Source organism: Anopheles coluzzii, chromosome 3 (genome assembly GCF_943734685.1).
Source record: "Anopheles coluzzii chromosome 3, AcolN3, whole genome shotgun sequence".
NCBI lineage: Eukaryota > Metazoa > Arthropoda > Insecta > Diptera > Culicidae > Anopheles > Anopheles coluzzii.
Window position 1 is genome coordinate 8,869,778 of NC_064671.1, and position 20,804 is coordinate 8,890,581.

General features: G+C 49.0%; 1 protein-coding gene across 4 annotated transcripts in view; it reads left to right on the forward strand.

The window, feature by feature from the left end:
* Nucleotides 1–20,804, forward strand: part of LOC120958406 (tyrosine-protein kinase Btk29A) — a 71,971-nt gene that overhangs the window by 37,899 nt on the left and 13,268 nt on the right. The window contains exon 2 of one of the 4 annotated variants that reach the window (XM_040381186.2): nt 490–940. The exons of 2 other annotated variants lie outside the window; for them this stretch is intronic. In XM_040381186.2, the coding sequence (XP_040237120.1) occupies nt 808–940 (133 nt within the window). In that variant the 5' untranslated portion in view covers nt 490–807. Of the gene's footprint in view, nt 1–489; nt 941–11,192; nt 12,609–20,804 lie in introns of those variants that run through there. One more of the 4 variants, XM_040381187.2, reaches the window with a different exon arrangement.

Genomic DNA, 20,804 nt, shown 5'->3' on the forward strand with positions numbered 1-20,804 from the left:
GCATAATTAGCCTGTGCAACTCGCGCGAAATCGGGAGCGTTCACTCCCCTACACTGTTCCTTTTCTTGGTGGCTGCTCAGAAGAACTTTGCGCGAAATCACCGTGACGACGACGGCGACGAAGACGGTGAGAATGTGTTAATGATGCGCTGAAGGACGCCCAATTCCTTGCCGTGCTGTGTGCCACTCTTTTCGCTCGGAGTGTCTTGGACCGATCGTGAAACTAGTTTTATATGCGGTGATCGTGTGTGCGCGTGTGTGTGTGCATCTGTACGGGTACATCGGTGACCTGTGAATGAAGAAACGACGCTACTGCTTCACCTCCGGAGGATAAGTGGCCAAATCGGAGCACCTCAAGTGATCTCCTTTGGCCATTAATTCTCAAGTGGAAGATCGTACGGAGGAACTGACGCTCTCGCTGACTTCGAGTTTTCCGTTTCTCTTGTGTGCCGGTGCATGGAATTGATCGTCTTGTGCTTTGTTTTTGCAGAGGAATAGGCAGCAGCTTTCGAAGGATAAAGTGTCCACATTGTGTGTGTGTGTGTGTTTGTGTGCTTTGTGTTTAGTGGTGCCGTGTGAAACGATCGTGCATGTGTGGAAGGACGTAGAGGAAAAGTGTGTGTTCTGCTGTGGCAAGAAAGCTTCCATTAAAACCTTCAGTGGGAATCTGCTTTTTGAAAAGTGCGTTTTACAGTCTGCAGCAGCAGCAGCAACAGCAGTTGTAGCTGTGGCTTTGTTTTAGTGTGGCCCTCCGGGCGGTCTCGTGGGCACCCGCAGCAGCAGTAGCAGCAGCTCCACCCCACTTCCGATGATTCCGTGCGTGAGTCTCACGGAAAGCAGTGTCCTTGGGAATATGAAAGAACGCGTTAAAGAGATGCGCGTGTTCGGGTGTCGCTTGAATTTCTGGAACAATGTAACGCTGAACTTCGGTAGTAATAAGGGTAAGTGTCCCTCCACGGGATTCCCTAAAGCGGAAGTTTGAACGCTTTAAAGATTTTAATAACGCGCGGTGAAGACGCGCTATTTAAGCTCCAGAGCGGGAAAGGTATCATCAGCAAATTCTAGGCCAATCGCGATAATCGCGTCCAGTAATGGGTTCGAACGTTCAATAAAATAAACGTGCACATTTCCCTCCCCACCATCATCATATCGGCTGTGGTAATTGTGGATTAATTTAATGTGCTTCTGAAGCCGCTGTTTAGAATCAGCCGTCGCCGAGGGTCTCCGCCGGCGGGCGAACTTCAATTATCGACGGGAAGAAAATAAATACCATTGCTGATATTAATAGCCCTGATGAAGTGAGTGTATGTGTGTATCCCACCAGTACGTCTAGCTCCAAACGGAGGGGGCGATCCTGCTAGTGCATAAACTGCGGGAGCATTTGCGGCGAAAGATTGGCCCGCTTTTTGCTGCCTTCCGTTTATGTCTTTTTTTTTGTTCAATCCTCCTCATCGATCTTTGCATTGCGCAAGCGAATCGATCTTTCACGAGGTTCGGTTCGGTAGAGTGAGCTCTCCTCCTCGCCCGCCAGTCGCGCGCCCGTTATTTTAGGACGCCCGTTAAGCCATGGGCGTAAGCCCCTTCGGCGTAGGTCCTCCGTGCGGGCGGCCAGGTCAGGGCGGGGAGGTGCGATGCAGTCATTAATTATCTGAAATCAATTACCCATGCTCACGATGCGGACATCGGAAAACATGGTTTACGATTTCATCGGGTCGGCGAGCGCTAAGGCACAACACTACTCTCTGTAGGGTACACATCGTAGGAAGCAGGGGGTACACATCTGGGCCTGTGTGTAGAGAGTGGTGCCTCGGTGGTCGATTCGATTCACTCGCTGCACACCGCGGGACCTAAGGGGGAAAAAAGGAGAAGGGAGCCTAGCAGATTAGATGGTGGCGAATCGGGACGCGCTCGTACAGGCTCGAATGGGGGGTAAGATATATGTATATTCCTGTGCTGGCGGAATCTGTCGGCGGGCGTCTGTTGTCTTGTCTAATAGCTGACACAAACACATTCGGTGCTGTTGGTCGGATGAGCACCGGACTGAGAGGGCATGTTTTGCATAATCGTGGCCCTGCTAACGGTACTATCGCCCGGTCGGGCCGGACACCACACCGTCGATCGATGAACCGTGGAGAATTGTGAGCGCGCGGCCGCAATGGTTATGTGTGTAGCTTCGGTTGATCGGTTCTCGCCCTTCTTTATTTTTTCACTAGAAATGGCGCCGTACGATGAAGTGCGAATGGTGGAAAGTGTTATTACAGTGGGTTGACACTGGTACGAACCTTTGGTGGGGAAGCGAAGAAGCGAACCTCGAGATGAAGAAAGTGGACTCTTTGATAAATTAGAACTCATTTAATTTTAACATAATTCAAACTTGTCTCAAAAAAGACGTGAATTAGACGAAATGTATTCATCCTGAACGCTGAACACTTGCACAAAATGAAGATCTCTATTTTCCAGCAGATCGTGACGTGATTGGCTGATCTCCATAAACTACCAGTCATTCTGTTCCAGTGAAACTTTATCGATTCCCCGTATCTAAAGCGATTCCGGTAGCGGAACCAAAATGTAGAACAATTTCCACTTAATGTAAAGCTATTAGAAGGTGTGTGTGTGTGTGTGTGAGTATCTGTCTGCTTAGAACCGGAAACGTACCTGGAGAGCGTGTATGGCCGGTTCGGTTGAATGAATGACGGGGGCACATATTGGTAACGAGGTAAAGGTTAAAACATGCCCTGTCATCATGCGACTGGCGTGGCATAGGGAGCACTTTTGCCTAGCTTCGCCTGCTCCTACACCCGTGGAATTGGTTCAATTTGGAACGTTTTGCCTTGATGATGGTTGGTTGGATGGTGCTCCTACTCCCAAAACCCTAAAACCATGTCCGTGGCGTGCGCCTTCCTTTCTTTACTCACACACAGACGGAAAGGCCACTGTAGCGTTGGGCTTGGATTGCCGGCTAAACGATGTTTAATCGATAGCGCTAGCTCACTCCCATATCCTGCCAACTCACCAGATATGCACAGGTGTGTGTGTGTGTGTGTGTGCGTTGTTTGTATGCCAAAGAAAAAAGGGGTTTGAAGTGTTCCGATTAGTTCCAGGCTTTGGCGTAGCGTTCTTTAACCTTGTTCTTGGAAGTGGCATTAAAATTAAATATTGAACCGGCTGGTGTGTGCGTGTGTGCGTTAACAAATAAAGAATCACATCGAGCAATCGTGATCCGGCTCTGTAAGAAGCCACAAGAGAGCGCAAACTGCAAATTAACTCATTTCCCATGACAGGTTGGTGTGTCTTCGAGGCGTTGGAGAACGGTGGAGTGTGTGCTGCTTACTTCATTTGAATAGAGAGCTTGATTGAGGCTGCTTAATCTCGGATGGTGCAGGTTCTCTCCCCCTTGTATGGGCGACGATACGATTTGTGATCCGAAGGGCTACGGCAGAAGCCGAAAGATTCCCACATGCGTCCCAACGCCATTCATTTGCTGCTTAGGTTCGGTTTATGAATCGCTGTAAATTTATCGCACCCATCATCTTATCCCGCGGGCCAACCTGCACCCTCCATTGCCACTCCGGATGCATGCACCTGCGGTGTGAAGTGTCTATTTTTTAACCAGCACAGACCACTTAACAACACCATTCCCGCGAGAAAGAGAGAAAGGTGTATCGATCGCATTAGGAGATCGCCGCTAGGGTTTGTCTTGCGGTCGGTCCCAACGATCTTGGGGCGGGGAGAGGGATCAACGGCAAAGATATGCAAATGTGAATGAAGAGTACAATCAGCAACGCTTGGCACGTCCCAGCGCATCGAAATGACAAGGCAACGCAGGAGAGAGAGAGAAAGAGCTCTCCAGACGAACGCAAGATGCTCGCAGCTCTCGGAAAGGCAGAATCATTTTGCAGTTGTCACGTTTCACGTGTGAGGTTAATGACGGGCTCCACTTCCCATCTGCATCGGCGAAGGGCTGCGGGTCGCAGCTTTTAATGTATGCAGACGATCCTCGTGCTCATGGGATCTGCGCGTGCCCGAAGCTCATCGCGCTTCTCGTTAGCAGGCATTAGTTCTTAACGATGTTAGTCGGTGTAGAGCCTTGGGAGGGCATTTGGGAAACTGCGGGCATCAAACTGAGCGTCAATATAGCCATACGAAGTTGTTGTTGTCTTCTCCACTAACGCTATTTTTTATTGATCTTTCTCTTTTTAGGTAAGTGTCCGAATGTCCGGCGTCCAAGCTCACTAGAGAGCCGCTTCTTCCTTCCCACTCTAAAAATGGTATGCAATACGGAATATTGCGTCGGAAGAATATGAAAGGATGAGCAGGTTTGATCGCGCGCCTGCCGGGTGGGTCGTAAAATGGCTCGCTTTTATCATCGGTTCATTCCCGATTCGCCTCGTCGCGTAATTACTGTTAATGGCGCTGTATATGTCAAGACGGACAAGTATGATAGATGACACAGACGGGGGTTCGGAGACCCCGACCCGTTTCGTGTGATATGCTTGCCGGCTCGTTAGAGCTTGTGTGTTTCCATGCATTTCCAATACCGCTGTAAAAAAATCGGTGCCCCATACACCGCCACTTGGTGAAGACGATTGAAACGTTCACATCGTGTGCCGAACATGGCACTTCATTTCTCCACTCTGCCCCCCACCACCTCAAGCGATTCCAAACGTCAGACCCCGATGAGTCGGTGTGTGTGCGTCTAACGCGTCGTGAGGTGCCGCCGATCGGTGAAAATTTCGATGTAACCAACCGACGTGTGGTGAAAAACGCCCAAATGTAGGCACCGTTTTCATGCATGGGTTTTGGTAGGTGTTTGCACCTGCCTGCCTACGGCACGTCGACGCAGCCGCAGCCGTTTGCAGCGTGAAGCAAATCCAATCAAACGGTGGTTAGCAGGTGTCTGTCGGTTGTGGCACCTGTAGCGACACCTACCACACGCCCCATCCAGTACGCATGCAGGTGGTGGTACGCGTCTCCACCCTCCATTAAACAAAAGCGAAGCGAAGAAACTTCCCCTTCGTTTGCGCAAGCAATAAAAATGTCACACCGTGCAAGCGTTTTTGTGTACCACGACGGCACAGTTGTGGGTCGACGGATTGAATGAAACGAGGGAGTCCGATCCCGGGGTTTTTGTGTGTGCATACGCATGACGGGTTGGTTGATCGGAAGCGGTTCCGATTTGAAGGGAACGTGTGGCACTGTAAAATCGGTGATTTTTTGATTGACTTGTTGAGTGAAGTTACATCCACACCCTACACCGGTACGCTGTCGTCTGGTACGATGATGATGAAGTACCCGTGATAACAACAGGAGGGCTCAAAAAGCTGGGGAGGGGGCGTCGTGTGCGAAGCAGCGTTTCGTGGACGGTGAAGCGTCCAATAAAACCATAAATCGAACATTTTACGGCACCGTGTGGTGTATGGCGCTAATGTAACGTGTGCTGGTTCGGCTATCACTTTATACATCGGTATCGTTTGTTTTTGATTTTTTTTTTTTGTGTGTTGAATGTGTGGAGTGATTTGTAGAGATTTATTGGTCTTTAGTTGGAACCAGCTGGAGTCAAGGAAGAAGCCCTTTCTTATTGCAATTTTGTTGTACCATTTTGTGTAGCTCTTTCTTCCGAGCTTTCGAATGATGATGATATTTCAAAATCTATATAATGCGGCGAAAGAACTCTAAAAGAGAAGCTGACCGGATAGGATAGATCGAGCTGTCGAAGATGCCATTCAAGCTCTAGTTTCGTCGCCGATTGTTTGCCGCGAAAGGGAAAAGGAACCGAACCCACCGAACTACCGAACACAAAAGAAAACGTCCTGTAATCTTCTGCTTTTTTTCGTGTCTGTCAGCCAGAGTATCCTTTCCCTCGGCTGCATCATTCATAATCTCGCAACGAAAGCGTGTATCGTGTAATTCATAGAACAAACATTGACCTCTCCTGTACGCTTGGCTCGGCTTGGAAGAACAGCCCCGCTGAAGGGCACAAAAGAAATGCCCCGTGTCGGAAATGAGATGAAGGAATGGTTTCAGATTGTACGTCTTCTTCCCGGTCTTGCCCTCCTTTTGCGCCGTGTGCTCGATTTAACAACACCACCCCATTCATCCATCAATCATCGACCGTCGGGTTTCGGTTCGTGTGTAGCAAAGGCAGAGCGTGAGTAAAACGATGCGATGCGATGCGCGATCGGACGCGCCTGCAGCGCCAACTGCATGTGTTCGATAGTGCGCGTCCACCAAGCGGTGGTGGGAAATTGGGGCCCTCGTTCTCACCCGTTGTCGCCCGATCGCGCACCGTTCTTCCCCGGGGTCGATCGATATCGACACCTTTCAATCTGTGACGGCTGTTGGGAAATGGAAAATAAAATGCGTCGCTACAGCAGTTAGCGTTTCGCTGTGAGCCAATGTGTGGGCAACGAAACGGCAGACAAACGGTGGTGATGGTGGTGGTGGTGAAAGAAAGCGGTTGTTAAAAAGAAGCTATATGAGCTATCTCCGCATAATCCAAACAAAAGCCCGTTGGACGCAACGAAAGCGCGGATGCAATCTTGTCTCGCATCTCAGACACCGAAAGGCATTAACGCACACACAAACACACGCATACGGCCGGCTAGGGATGGATGCATCGCGGGAAGAAATCCGAAGACGGTTCGGGTTCTTGGAATCTTTTTCGGTTCCAATTGGAGAGGTAACATAAAACGCGCACAGACGGACGGGCGGAGCAGCATGTATCTGGGCCGTTCTGGCCCTTGCTGTTGTTGTTGTTTTTTTCCCTGGGCAGAGGTTGATGTGTAAAGGTCAGCTTAACTTGAAGCAAGCGAACAACCTCAATATTTGTGAGGTGGATCCAATGCACGATAGAGACGGTATGGAAACCAGGAACGAACGAAAGACATAAGAACCGCTCGGAAGAGTTCAGAAGTGAATGTTTTAAGGACGAAGAATGTATTTCAACCCAAGATATGACAGCTGACGAGCGGAAGAAGCAACACACTGCGTCGTCGTTTCAGAATTGGATTTGAATTATTATTATCCACCCGGACGATTTCATCCGCTGACTCGGAGGAACTTCCCCATTCAAGAGTGTAGTGGGTAATTTGTTCTCGACATGGATCTGGTTACACCCCCGAAATCCTGTTACGTTCGAGATGCATCCGATTAGGTCATTTGTAATGCTTCGGGCGCTGGAATGTGGTGGGTGTCCCGGTTTATGTGGTCGCACCCCTATTAGGGGCATAATAAGAGCCGACCCAAGATCGATCTTCATCTGGCGACATTCTTTTCCACGCCTTCGCCTTCTACACCAGCATCCCCCGTATCGCGTAACCCTCCGACCAGTTTGAAGTAAATTTAAGCAAGAAAATTACCATTTGAATCTAATGACACGGCGGCGGACGCACCCGCGCGGCGCGTTATCACAACATCCGTAATGTTGTCTGATTGCAATCAAATGAGAAGGGGAGAAGAAGCGACCGCTTGTTCGCGACACAGTTCTCACATTGCAGATTCGAATCAGCGAGTGGTGAAGAAGCACTTTGTCCCGTCGGGGTGGCTGTGCGCTGCCTGTGCACTGCAGTAAAGAAGCAATTTAGATTGATAGGCGCAAATGAGTTCGTGGTGTTCAATTTGTAAGCAATCTGTGCTGCAGTGCAATGCGCTGTGCCAGAAGGGAGAGGGAAGGCACAAACACACACATTAACATTGCCATTTCTTTGAGCACTTTTCGGAGGTCGTACTCCTCCGGTGTGTGGGGCATTGGGATTGGATAAAGCTGACGTTTAGGCACCATACGGACGAGATCCATTTGTGCGCGTCAATTGACGGTAATGTGTTTGGAAGATGAAATCCTCTTGCGCTGGAGGAGCCTGCCTCTTCTCTGTGTGTGTATGTGCGCGTAATTGAGTGGTAGTTTCTCTTTTGCATACCTTTTTCATGCACTTGTGACTTATAAACTTTAAATTGACAGTTGATGGATGCTGATTGCAAATTCGATTGCTGTAGCGATAACATCCCTCCCGTGCTGGGTGCATCTCGGCATACACCACTCACCCATGCACACAGCGTGTTGTAACTTCTGTTCGGACCATTGTGTCCATGTGTCGTACCGCTGGCCAACGCGGAGTCGACTTCGTGGGCTTTCGGGGTGGTGATTATCATCTCACGGGAGCTCCAAAATCACCTCGAACAAAAAGCAGCATCGCGCGGTGTTGCGTGAACACACAGCGAGCGTCCAAACAAAAACGCAACCTGAACAACAAGCCACTTCTCACCCCGAGGTGAGCTGCCTCTTGCGTTGGATGATGGAACTCGCTGCTGCTGTGTGGAGTTGGTTGCTTTCTTGGTTGCCTGCACTCCGCGTGATCCGGAGGTGATGAACTGGTCGATCCGATTTTAACGTTTAGCAACAAACATTTTGACCAAATAACAGACCCCACTCTTCTCCCCACTCGAGATACCAATTAGCGCTCACACTCTCTTGAGAAGAAGTGTGAACGTCGTGTGTGATGGTGATGGTTTTGGGGGCAGAAATTGGTACGAGCTTCGGAGCACGTCGTCACCGTGCCTTCGACATTCGGTTGATAATGCAGGCTTTTGAACTCTGTCCAGTCTGGTAGTGGTGGGATGGTGGCGGTTCATTTATGCCAATTTTCTACCCAAACTCTCTTCTGCTGTCACGGCAGGTTTTTCTCCCCTGATGTGAGCCTATATTTGAAGCACTTTTGGTTGTTGTTGTCGGATTTCACGGTTGGCATATAAATTCACCAAAAAAAACTGGGGAGGAAGAGAGCATGATGGATGAAAGGGAAAGTTGTGTGTTGTGGCTGGAGGATTTCAGCATTTTGGTGTGCTCCATGTTGCGGTGGAAAGTGTTGATTATAGGGTGCTGGGGTTGTGTTTGGCGGATGTTTTTTTCGCGCATGTGTTTTTCCCTTCATTTTGGGTCACCAGTTTCCACAAACACCACACAGTTTAGTAATTGAGAAGTGTGGGGAGTCTTGCGTCACGCTTATCATATCTATGGCGGTTACATTCATCACGCTGTGTAAGGAAAATCTTATTTCGCAGTATCATTAGTGGAGCATGTTTATATCGCGTTTTTATTCGGGTTTTTACTGCGACGCAAACATTAGTTTGTCTTGTTTGCACAAGGCCAATATTAATGCGCATAATATAGCCGTTTGGGGAATTTTATTGCGTCTAAGCTTCTCAGTCGCAATCAAATGAATAAGCAAATATGACCTATATAACTCCCATGCTGTTACTAGTGGTTTAATTCTGCTTTATCCCTTCGTACTTCATCTCAAACAACAACAAAAACCCGCTTGCAAGTGGACGTGTGACACACTTTCCTGAGGTCATGAGTTGCCCGCACAAGTGCATCATAATGCCTAACGAGAGTGCAATTTGTACTAGACACCCCTAGCAGACAAATTGAAGAACACACTCACATACACCTAGAAAAAGGGTATTCCTTAATGATTACCACCCAGTAACGTTCCATCCAACTGTGATGCATATCAGAAGGTAACAAAAAACGGGAATCCTTCTTCTCCATCTGTTTCCGGACAACCTGCCACTTGCTGTATAGTAGATGTGTACCCCGTGATGATCGTGATGATAAGAGGAAGAACTTGTGAACGAAGAGAAGAGGTCAGTGTGTAATAGTATTTTATTCAACCCCTTGCGGCCCTTGATTGGCAGTGCAGTGTGCAGATATTTATCTGCCGTCCTCTGAGAGTGGCGATGGTGGGCTTCGCAGAAAAAAGAATCAAGCGATACAATGTATACGCGCGTCCGTATCCGCAATGAGGCAGCGTGTAGTATAATTTAGTACACTTTAGTGAAGAAACAGGTCTATTGCATCTTTAATATATACTTTAATTCGATTTAAAAGAAATCGAATGCGATGCAAGTAACGGACAGGCTACACTTGAGTCTTCTCTCGAGAACAAGCTGGAAGAAGCAAGCAGGAAATAGTGTTGAATTTCCGTTTGATTTTAACTCTCCAAAACTCCTCCACTACTCAAGCCTCTCTAGCACCATCTCGCATACTCAACGTGTCTACGAGATATCTCAAATGTCTTTTCCCTTTTCGTCACCCATACAGAGTGTGTGTGTGTGTGCAAATATGTGTACGTTGTCTATTTGCTGGAGATAGCGGCAGTCGCATCCTATTCAAGCGGCGCGTACCTTCGTTTGCTTTGCATACATATCTCCCCTGGTCGAAGCAATGCGGGCGAGCGCGCACTCACTCAGTTCAATACCCACTCGATGTGTATCTATTGGCTGAGTGCCACCCACCCGCATCTCCGCGCGGAATTGCACACCCCCCCTCCCCCGCCCTGCTCCACTTTATGAGATGTGGCGCCATATTTCGCTACCGAATGACTTATCTTCTGCAGCAGTAGCAGCAGCAGCAGCGCAAGAAATGAATCGCTAAACGAACATGGCGCTACCATTACCACCATTACAGACGGCGAACCCCCATTTCAATAACATCGAATCTATTCTTGTAGCAGGCACCACTAATACTAATAGCATCATTTTAGCCTCACTGCTCTCTATTTCAAGCTCCCAGCGAACAGTCGCGGTTGTTCGATTCGTTTGCGCTTGAACTGCAGATGGATGCATCTAGTGTGGGTGTTGTGTTTTCGTCTCTTCCCGCATAGACTCACCCACTACTATCCACCTCCCCACGACTGTCCACTGTCTCCATCCCCTCTGTACCACCCCAAAATGCACGATATTTTCTCATCACGATCTGGACTGTTCAATGCATGTTTTCTTCCTCTTCTTCGCTTGTGTGTCTTATTGTGTTGCGCTCATGTTGCGATTGTTTGTAGTGGTGTTAGCACCGTGTACGCAACATTTCGGGCCCCTCCACCGACCTCTTCCTCTATCAAGAAAGGGAAACAACACATAACAACACGGCGGGTGAGCTCGAGCGCGCGCGCGCGCTCGCCCGCTGTTGGAGCATTTTCCAACCAAATCTTGCACTTTGGATGCGCGCCGCGTCGCGTGATCGTTGGAGCGATGGAGATGGTGGTGGTGGTGGTGGAACCGAATGAGTGGCAAGCGCCTACAGAGAGAGAGATATCTAGCCAGGCACCCGACAGCCTAGAAAACTCCGGTGCACTGGGGGTTGGTGGGGGTGGGTGTTTGAGTGAAACAATGCCTTGACGAAAAGTAAAAGCGGGTGAGCGAACGGTCGGCCAGTTTCCATCGAGCGACTCCACCGTGCGGTCTATCTCTCGTGGTGTTCTGTGTGTTTTTGTTAAGATTTTTCCAGCAACTGGTTCCGTACACTGTTTTGATTAGTGTATCAGTTTCTGTCTGTGTGTGTGCGTGTTTTTCTAAGCCGGAAAGTGATCTAGATATTGATCTCGATTCGCGATCGCGCACCGTCCGTCCTAGGTGATCGCCCAGTGTCACCCGCTGGCGACTTGCTACCCTTGGGCTGCCATTGCACGCTGCCTTCTAGAGGGAGTGGAAGAGTTTTCCTCGTATAACCCCTTCATACTATACGTGTGCGAGAGAGAGAGAGCGAGGCTAGTGTAAAACAATGTCATAAAAGTTCTTGAACGGTTGTACGCCATCATCAAGTGTTCAAGAGAGATTGGAACAGTGAGGCACACGCGTTGTTACACCTGCAGTGCCCAGTGCAACAGACACAACAGCTCCCCAACTCCAAACCTGCCAGTTAGATGGTCTCTGTGAACGTCTCAAAAAGTGAAGGGGATCACCGTTTAGTGTGCAGTCTATGTGTGGATGATGTTCTAATGAAGGCTCCCTACTCTCGGTCTGGAACACGGTGTGTGGAGTTCAACAGCGTGTGTTCGGAGGGATCGGAAATTAGTCGTCTGGTGTACTACTAGGTTTACACATCGCGTGTGCGAGTTCCGGCAGTAGTGCTGCATCGTGCGATTCTTTAGTGGGAAAGTTTTGTCCCAGGGTTTTGTGAACTCCTCAGCACCTCAATAGCTGTTGTTGTCACCTGTCGTGTGATAGATACATAGTGCTGTCTCTCTCTGCTAGACATCGTCCGTAGGAATTGGTGCAAACTGATAAGACAGCACCCGCAGCACCAACAACCTCGGGGCAATCATTACCGTGACCATAACGGCTAGACGGAGGTCTCTATTACCGACACCTAGGTCTCCTGTAGTGAAGTGGGCCTAACAGTGTTTGTGTTTGTGGTGCTATTGCTGCTATTGGTGTCATTATTCTTGGGCAGCTGGGCCCAATCGTCCGTGGGTGCTGACTGTGTGTTGCTATTTTTATCTCTTCGAATACAACAGCCAGCCCTCACCCATAGATACATACGTTGTGAAAGTGGGTGGTCGTCGACTTGTTTTTGGGTGAAGGGTGGAACGGTGTACTGTAGTGTGCTGTTGCAATATCAACATCCAAGCGATTCTGCACTGTGTCTCGAGGGTGTTGTGCCCAACCAAACCGGAGAAGAAGAAGTTCCGCGACTCGTAGGCACTAGGACACCGGCTGGTGGATTCCGCGGCGTTGGCGAACAAGAAGGCGCCCTCTAGTGCTCAAGCGTAACCACCGTGAACGCGCACGGAGCGTTCGACGAAGCAATGACGCTACTGTCGGTCTGGAGACTAGGTAAGAGTGGCGTGTGTGGCGCAAGATGGTGTAGTACTTCATAATGTCATACTCGCCGCCGCCGCGAGCCGTTTTCGAAATCGAATTAATGCAAATGTATCCACAGCACAGGTTCTCACCACTCAGTCCACCTCAGTCCTACACTCATGCCCGCTCCACATCAAACCCCTAGCTAATGGAAAAGGGTGTCCAGTTTTGTCGGTTTTATTATTGGCAACAATGTTACCAATTTCGCCAACAAAAGCTCGCTGTTGTACTTCGCTGATCGGTGTTTCACGCCTCACGGCGCGGACCGAAACTTTGGGAGCGACACTTGCGTCCGCGACCCATTGTTTTCCGAGCGTTTCCACACGACGAGCATTTTACGAACGGGGAGGAGGTTTTGGGAGGAAAATGTCAACCTCTGTGTGTCGCACCTCGATCTCACGGCGATCCGCATTTGACACGAACGAAGCCTTCTACGGGGGGAACCCTTGGACTTGGCGTTGCACTGGCTTTGGGGTGGTATCATCATCTCGGAACGTGTAAACCGACACAAGGTGTCGTTGGTACACGACGAGACCCCACGACGAGCACGAGGAGTCAACTTACAACCTGTTCATGTTGGGTGCACACAAACACATACACAATTACACACAGAGTCCTTGACGCGTCACGTTCAGTGCACGGTGGCGTGTGGTGCCACTGCCAAGTAACTTCTTGCCACCAAGCATAGTGGAGGGGAGCTTTTGCTTCATCTCTGGCGGACTTTTTTTTGTAAAGGAGTGTCGCTCCAACCATTCGTCTCCAGAGATGTCCAGCGCCCCCGGGGGGAGGTAGGTGGGGAGCAACCAAAATCACGAATTAACCTTTTGCATGCCCTGCTCTCGTTCTCCAGCAACAGCGTCAGTGGGGGGAAGGTACAGTGGAGTTTCATTCTAGCCGCTGTACGCGACCTGAGCGCCAAAACGACAACTTCGCTTCACTGCTCGACCATACAGCTCTACAACTCTACGTTGAGCCGAGTGGTTTCATAATCTCCCTTCGATCGGCGATGTTTGCACACCGATCATCGGCACAGAAGGCAGCGGCGGGGCAAGCGTAGTGTCCCTTTCGTCTCTTCCTCTTCCACTCGATCCTCTCTCGGGGGGGCCACAAGTCATCAGGCAGAGTCCATCGCAATCGCCACCACGATTTGACCTCCGATGGGCTAACGCGTCGTGGGTTCGTCTCTGTTCGATCTTTGTACGATTGCGATGTGTCCTCCGTGGCCGAGGTTTTGAGCGTGTGTACTACACACACACACACACACACATATAGCTACACGCGTCGTTCAAGATTCGATAGGATTTATGAGTGTGCCAATTTCTGAACCTCCCACTGCACTCTGTGCTACGGTTGATCTAACCCCAGCGTTTTGTGGGGTCAAAATCATTGCCTCTCCTCCCTGTCCCTTTGAGTGTTCCCTTTCCGTTTGGTGGCAGAGCTTCATCACCATCATCATCATCGTGATCGTGCTCCAGAGTACGCTAGTGAAAGAGATGGATCGTAAGGGTCATGAGATCGTACCCGATGAACGGTTCACTTTCAGCGTGGAGAGAGAGAAATTAAGCGCCGCTAGTTTGATCTGTGCGAGCATCGATCGACATACGGCGATGATGATGATGATGGTACACGTGAAACGGTGGTTGGTAACCTTTGTTTTTTTTTTTTGTTCGTGCCGTCTTGGACGATCTCCGTAAATCCAGCAATTTCATCAACGTTCACCCACCCCATTTGTTATGCTGTTGCGGCTGACGTAGTGTGTGCCTTCTTGCGAGCAGGCATTTTAGGTTTGTTTCACTTTCCGTTCCATTGATGTTGGTGTGGTGGTGTCGTGTAGGTTTTTATACTGTTGTTGTTGTTGTTGTAAGGTACGGCTCCTCTACGTAAACCAATCTGTACGGTTCACGAGGTGAGCCCGATCCCTCTACTTATGCCCTCTCTCTCTTCTCGGGGCTAATGAAGTGCAATTTACCCTAATTGATTCTGTCCATCACGTCTCGTTAGCGGTTGTTTGATACTTTTTAAGGGCTCCGGTAATCGGTTGGCGATGCAAGATTTATTGTGGGTCTCTTTGGGGAAGGAAGGGCCGCCAACAATAGCGAAACACTTAACCGCGGTCAATAGTAGCGGGTAAGCGGCAGTTTATTTAAGCTCTCGCTCTGTGTATGAAAGATGGTGTATGGTAAATATTGTGAGCAAAGCAAAAAAGCGTTTGCCAATGTGCTAATGATTGAAAAATAATTGTAAAACAAAGCGACACTCCGCGGAGAAGCGAATCTCATTCCCCACAAACACACGCACACAGGGACAAGGGCCTTCAGGGCATACGACTCTGCGGGTGTCTCTCAGAATGTGATGCACCTTGCTGTACACCAACAACCAAGTTTTAATGATCGTGTTTGTGTTTTTACTCCCTACACTTCCTGAAACCTTCGAGACGACGAGCAATTAGTGCCTGTCGCGCAGGACAGAGCAACATAAACACAGTTAATCCTCGCTTGTGTGCACGAACACTTACTCTGTATGCTGTCGATGCAAAACAACGATCCTCGATCGGAGATGGATACTGTGAAGAATATAAAAAAAAAACACCTGCCAACCAACCGATGCACCCAATGACGATGTCCTTGTCTCGTTTTTGGTTCGGTTCGTACTTAAAAGGCGACGAACGTTTGCTGTCCAAACTAATCTCCTGTCCGCGGTCGCGGTGCACAAACGCTTCCCTGTGCTCCATCCATCATCATGCTGCAGCTCAGCTGTGTTGTGGCAAAACAGGTGAGAGAATCTTTTATGGAGCACCCGGGCATTACCTCCGGCCGGACAATTAATTCAATTTGGCTTAATGAGCAGTGTGACAAGTAAGCCGCGCGGCTCGTTACATACACCTCGGGTGTGCCATTGCTGACAAATGGAAGCTGTTTCCGCGGTAATGCGCACTGGCTACACCGATGACTGACACACAATAATAATAGGATAATGTGACATCGTTTAGCCGTGGGGGGGAGGAGTGCGTCTAACACCCGCCCGCATGTACCGCGCATGTGGTTGAGGTGGGGCCAGAAGTAGCTACCAACCGTGTTGCATTAGGCGGCACAGTCCGCCAATCCGCATCCCAAAGAGAAGTCTACAATCCGCGGGTTGTATGTGTTTGCTAAACGATTCAGACTTCTGGCAATAAAAGGGGGAAGGCTTATGAAGCCTTTGGGGTCGGCAAAATGGTACTTGTGATACCGCCCGCATTATAATTCTAGCATCAATTACAACACAACATCACCTTTGTGGAGGTGATCCCGTGTTTGCCGTGTGCTGTTTAATGTCTTGTTGTGTTAATTTTCATTTCATGTAACATCCATCACACAGCCACAGCACGGATTCGGATGAATGATCGAGTGGAGAAAACAATTGATTTCTTCCTCCCTCCAACACTCTCACTCTCTGCCGCTTGTTCATCACGGGTCTTGGCATCTTGAGATGGGAGAAAAGTCACTATCGGAACGCGCGGGAGAAATTTTCCATTGGAAAATTGATTCCTTTTTTACTCATTCATGCGTCCGCACGGCGGGTGCGGTGGCTGGTTTGATCGACGCTGGTCTTATGGTGTTTTTGTGTTTATTGCCTGATACCACGGGGGTGAACCAGCCAGCCCATTGACCGGCATCACACAGCGTCCGAAGGGGATGCCGCCGCGAGTACATACGCATAACCTCACCACTTCTCTTTGTGGCATTTAATTTTCACTTTCACCCAACATAACACTTTACGCCCAAACGGTTCGAAATCGAATACCTCCCTGTGGTGGTGGCGTCCATTTGAGTTGCAGGCGATGCGAATCAAAACCCCCAAGCTCTACCAAAGTTGTACTACAGAGTGATGTGGGAATGTTTGCGACCACCAGCGCTCTACCAATTGCAGTAGAAAACAAACATTTAATGATGCTTGTTACAAAAGTACAACGTGTGCAGCTCATGTTAACATTTAACATCATCATTGTGGCAGTTTCTAACACATCGGCGAATGGCGAATATGTGGTGAAAATATAAATCATGTTCAAGAGAGTTGTACTAATGTCATGTTTTAATGTAGTAAAATTAGGGAAACTCGCGAAACTAGTGCCCGCAAAGCCTCCATCCGTTGTTACCCGATGGTTTAACATTACCATTTTCTGCACCCTTTCCCACTGACGTCAGACGCGCCGTGATGTAAGATCCACAGTTTTAGGGTCACCTTTCCCTCCAGCACCTCGAGATACCCTATACAACGTCCACCGCTGTTCATGCCGTCGCTCGATTGCGTACTCATTTAAACCGGTTGGATTACCATTTTTCACATCACGATAAGTAGTACCGTGTTGCGGCGCCCTGCGCGATCGCGAATTAAGCTTGGTCTCGCCGTGCACTTCTCCGCTCTTAATTCCATCGCTCTCTTCAACAAGTGGCCCCCTACTGCACACACACGTGCGCTAACACTAGCTGGGTGGCGGCTCCGGGTGGTGATGTTTGCGAAAGTTCTCACTTTCCTTCCAACGGGTGAGAAGGGCCCCTGCTCTCTTCACGAGCTCATCGGCAACAAAATCAGGGACATTAGGAAACCGTCCGTCGGAGTGGTCCGCGATAAAGCGTTAAGCTCTTTGCACCATGCCTCTGAGCTACTATACACTTGAGCAGCAGCTTTGGTTGTGCTGCTACCATCGGCTCGTGCATCGCCAGCTGATAGGACAGAAGGACGTCCTTTTTTTTAATGGGCGGCTTCAAGTGGACTTTTTTAACGCTTTATTAAGCTCCAAAATTCAACACTCCAAACCACTTGTGTGAGTGCGTTTTTTGTTGCTGTGACGGTGGACGGCAGTGAAGACCTTCAGCAAAACTGAATGGTGGCAAAGTTAATGCTAAAGAAGCACGCCATCGGAGGTGCTTACAAAAAGGGAGGTGTTGCTAAAGTTTAAGTGTGCCGTTTTCAGCCCGGCTCTCTCGTGTGCTTTCGGTATCGGTTTCGCTTGACGGGGCCGCTTTAGCTTTTCATTTACATTGAATGAAGTGGTGGAAAATTCGCTCCGGCTTGGTTTGGGGTGTGTGTGTGTGTGGGTTCCCGCTTTCTGCACGGGGGCCGTACCCCTCTCTCGGAGGTGGGTCTGACCTCCAGCTGACCTACGCGGCGATTTGGCAATGCACGCGGTATTAATATGTTTCTGTAATGCGATTGCGGCACGTGCAGGCGTAAGGGGTGTAATGGTAATTTAGCGCAGCACGCAATCAATGTGAATTGAATTGGATTAATTCGGTGGCGTCGGAATGGGTAATTTTGTTTGCTAAAATACGGTAAACGAAGGAGGTGAGCAATTTGCATATCGATCGCGTTTTCAAACATAATTCTAAAACTGCTGTACGATTTAAGCGAATTGAAACCGTAACTGTACAACACTTTCGAGCTAAAAACGAGTGCAAACCAATTCTGTAAAGCTGTTTACTGTCCAATAACACAGTAAGGATGATAAATCATTCCTCAATTCCGTGGGCGAGGCGGCGCATCTTCCCTGCACAGTGCAGCAGAGACCGTTGAAGGTGGAACCAACACCCGGACGCGGTTGCATTCCCACGGTTGTAAAATACACTGCGCTCCCAAATGTGTGCCGCCCTGGTGAGCTCTGACGTCTCCCGCAAGATGAAGGAGTATGTGCCGTTAGGTTTAGGGAACAAATTTCCAACACCTTCCCTGACACACACCATCCATGCCTAAGCGGATTACTGTGGGCTCGTTTCGTGGAAAGGATTTCCTTTTCTCTCCCCAAGCCCGCCTCCCAACGGTTTGGTGTAAATGCCGAGGGAGGTCCGGTCACCTTCAGCCTTTCTACGGTACGATATGCCCTTCGGATGTGGCTCCCCCGGGTAGCTCGTACACACGTACCACGCCCGCCACCTTTACGAGCCGGCCACTGAGGGTCTTTTTTTTTCGGCATAATGATTATCGCACATAATCGTAAAGTGGACGCGGTTTGTTTACGGTAGCTCTTCCAGCCGGTTGCTGCTGTTGCTTGCTTTACCGAGCTCGAAGAAAGTCTAGCGGGTGCTTTTTTACCGCTGTCTTATTAGAGCAACATTTTCTTCATAGTTTTCGATTTTATTACGGTTAGTTAATTTTTGGTGTATGTGTGTGTGTATGTGCGGAGTTGGTTCAGCTTCGGTTCGCTCCGTCCGTGACACATTCCGGGAAGAATTGAACCGCGCCGCGGCGTGGCGTTGGGAAAGCTCCTGCCGCATGACCGTCTGACATTTCGATCGGGCTGATTGTGGGGCAGTAAAAATTATAATGCCAAAACACAGGTGGTGTTGCTGCCGTACCTTTGATCTTTGAGTTTTATTAGCTTGGCCCGCTTGAACACAATCGATAACGTCTTGTTTCAGTGTTTTTTGTTGTTGCTGGTGGAGCTGTAAAAAGTAAACGAGTTGTGATATAATTGATGCAAATACGCATCATACAACACAAAACGTGCGATTGATTGGTGCTTTTGTATGGAAGCTGAGATTAATTTGAGTACCATTCAATGATAAAATACACAATATTAGCTTAGATTGTTGAGGTGTATCGCTACCCAATATCATCTTACTATAGCTACTGTTGTCTGACTTATTACCGAAAAGAATTCCAAAGAGATTTCTAGAGATCTGAAGAGGACTCGATCGCATTGCCGGTGTTGTGCGGGATTGGGCTCTTACCACAGCGCTACGAAGACACTGGATAGAAGGTGGTGTTATATGTCTACTAGTTCTATACTGTGAATTCCAGCATTTATTTACTCTGGTCTTAAAGTCACAAGTTAGTCAAGAATGCAAGAAATAATGTCACACTTTACTCCCTTAAACCTTCTTTAGGCACCGAAACCGAGCCAGACAGGTTGGTGTTTATTGGTTGCGTCATTGTGCGCTACTCAACACATACACTTCTGTCCCTGAGGCCTTAAAGGAAAGGTTGTAATATTGGAACTTGCCAGAAAAGAAGACATAACTCGTTAGCACAAGCAATAGATCGTACCCACCTTCATCCTAGTGCTAGATGGTACTGTGGATCACAAACACGTCACAAAAAAACGATCGTAAAAAAAGACTGATCCCAATTAAGAAGGCAATAAATGTAGCCGCTACACCGCTACTAGGCATGTAAACCCTCACCTCAAGGAAGGGGGGAGGATCAAGAACTTACTGTATCTGCGGCCGATCTTAGCCGCTTTGTTTGTTGAATGGTTTCTTGCTGCTTGCTGGTAGCATGAGCTTTTCGGCTGTGCTTGCCACTGGTTTGTCTGCTGGCAGGTCTCACTTGCGTCACGGTATTAAATTAGAATGTAGCACCACCACCACCACGACCACCGGTGGCGAAGGTTGCATCTTGCAGCGCGCAGCACCGTGCGTCGGTTGGCTGGGTTGCCGCACACGGTAGTAACGCATAATTATGAGTGTCATTCTGACGTGTCCCTGAAATCGACTCAAACTTATAGACCGCGCTGAATGCGCTGCATTATGATTGAAGAGGGTTTGAAATCTAACTACGTACCACGCATCGGTACGATCACCTTGAATGGCTTAAGCATCGTTTTTATGAAGCAATCTTCCTTCGAGATGCCCCCCCCCCCCCCCCCCCCCCCGGAGAGCCTAAAGGAAATGGTCAGGAATTAGCCTTTTTTACAACCAACTCCGCGCATCGATGGGAGGTTAACTGGCTGCAATAAACGATCGAACCCCGGTAGTAGGCAGAGGTGGATTATCTAGTGCGCGAAATACGCCAGCCGGCAGCACCCTTTGCCATTTTGTGCCACAGCCAAACAAGTTTCTCCACCGAAACAGGATCTTCCTATGATGAATGCGGTCGCTCAGGGTGCTTAATGTGTCACAACACGTTTCTATATTGGAGTGCAGCAGGAGTTCAGATGTTGCATGATTACATTCGCCCAAACCTGCCAAGCCTTTTGGGCAAGACTTACCCGACAACCACATTGGTGCCACTTGTCCAAGGATAACCTCCTCTTGGTGGTTCACTTTCTCGCCCAACCGAAACCGTGCCAGACCAATTATCTCTCGCCACCGTGTGTCGTGTTCGTGTGTGTTTCCCTGCGTTTTGTTTTTGTTAAAGGGTTTTGTTTTTTGTTCTTCTCTGTTCTGCAGTCACATTTCCCTTTCACTGCCC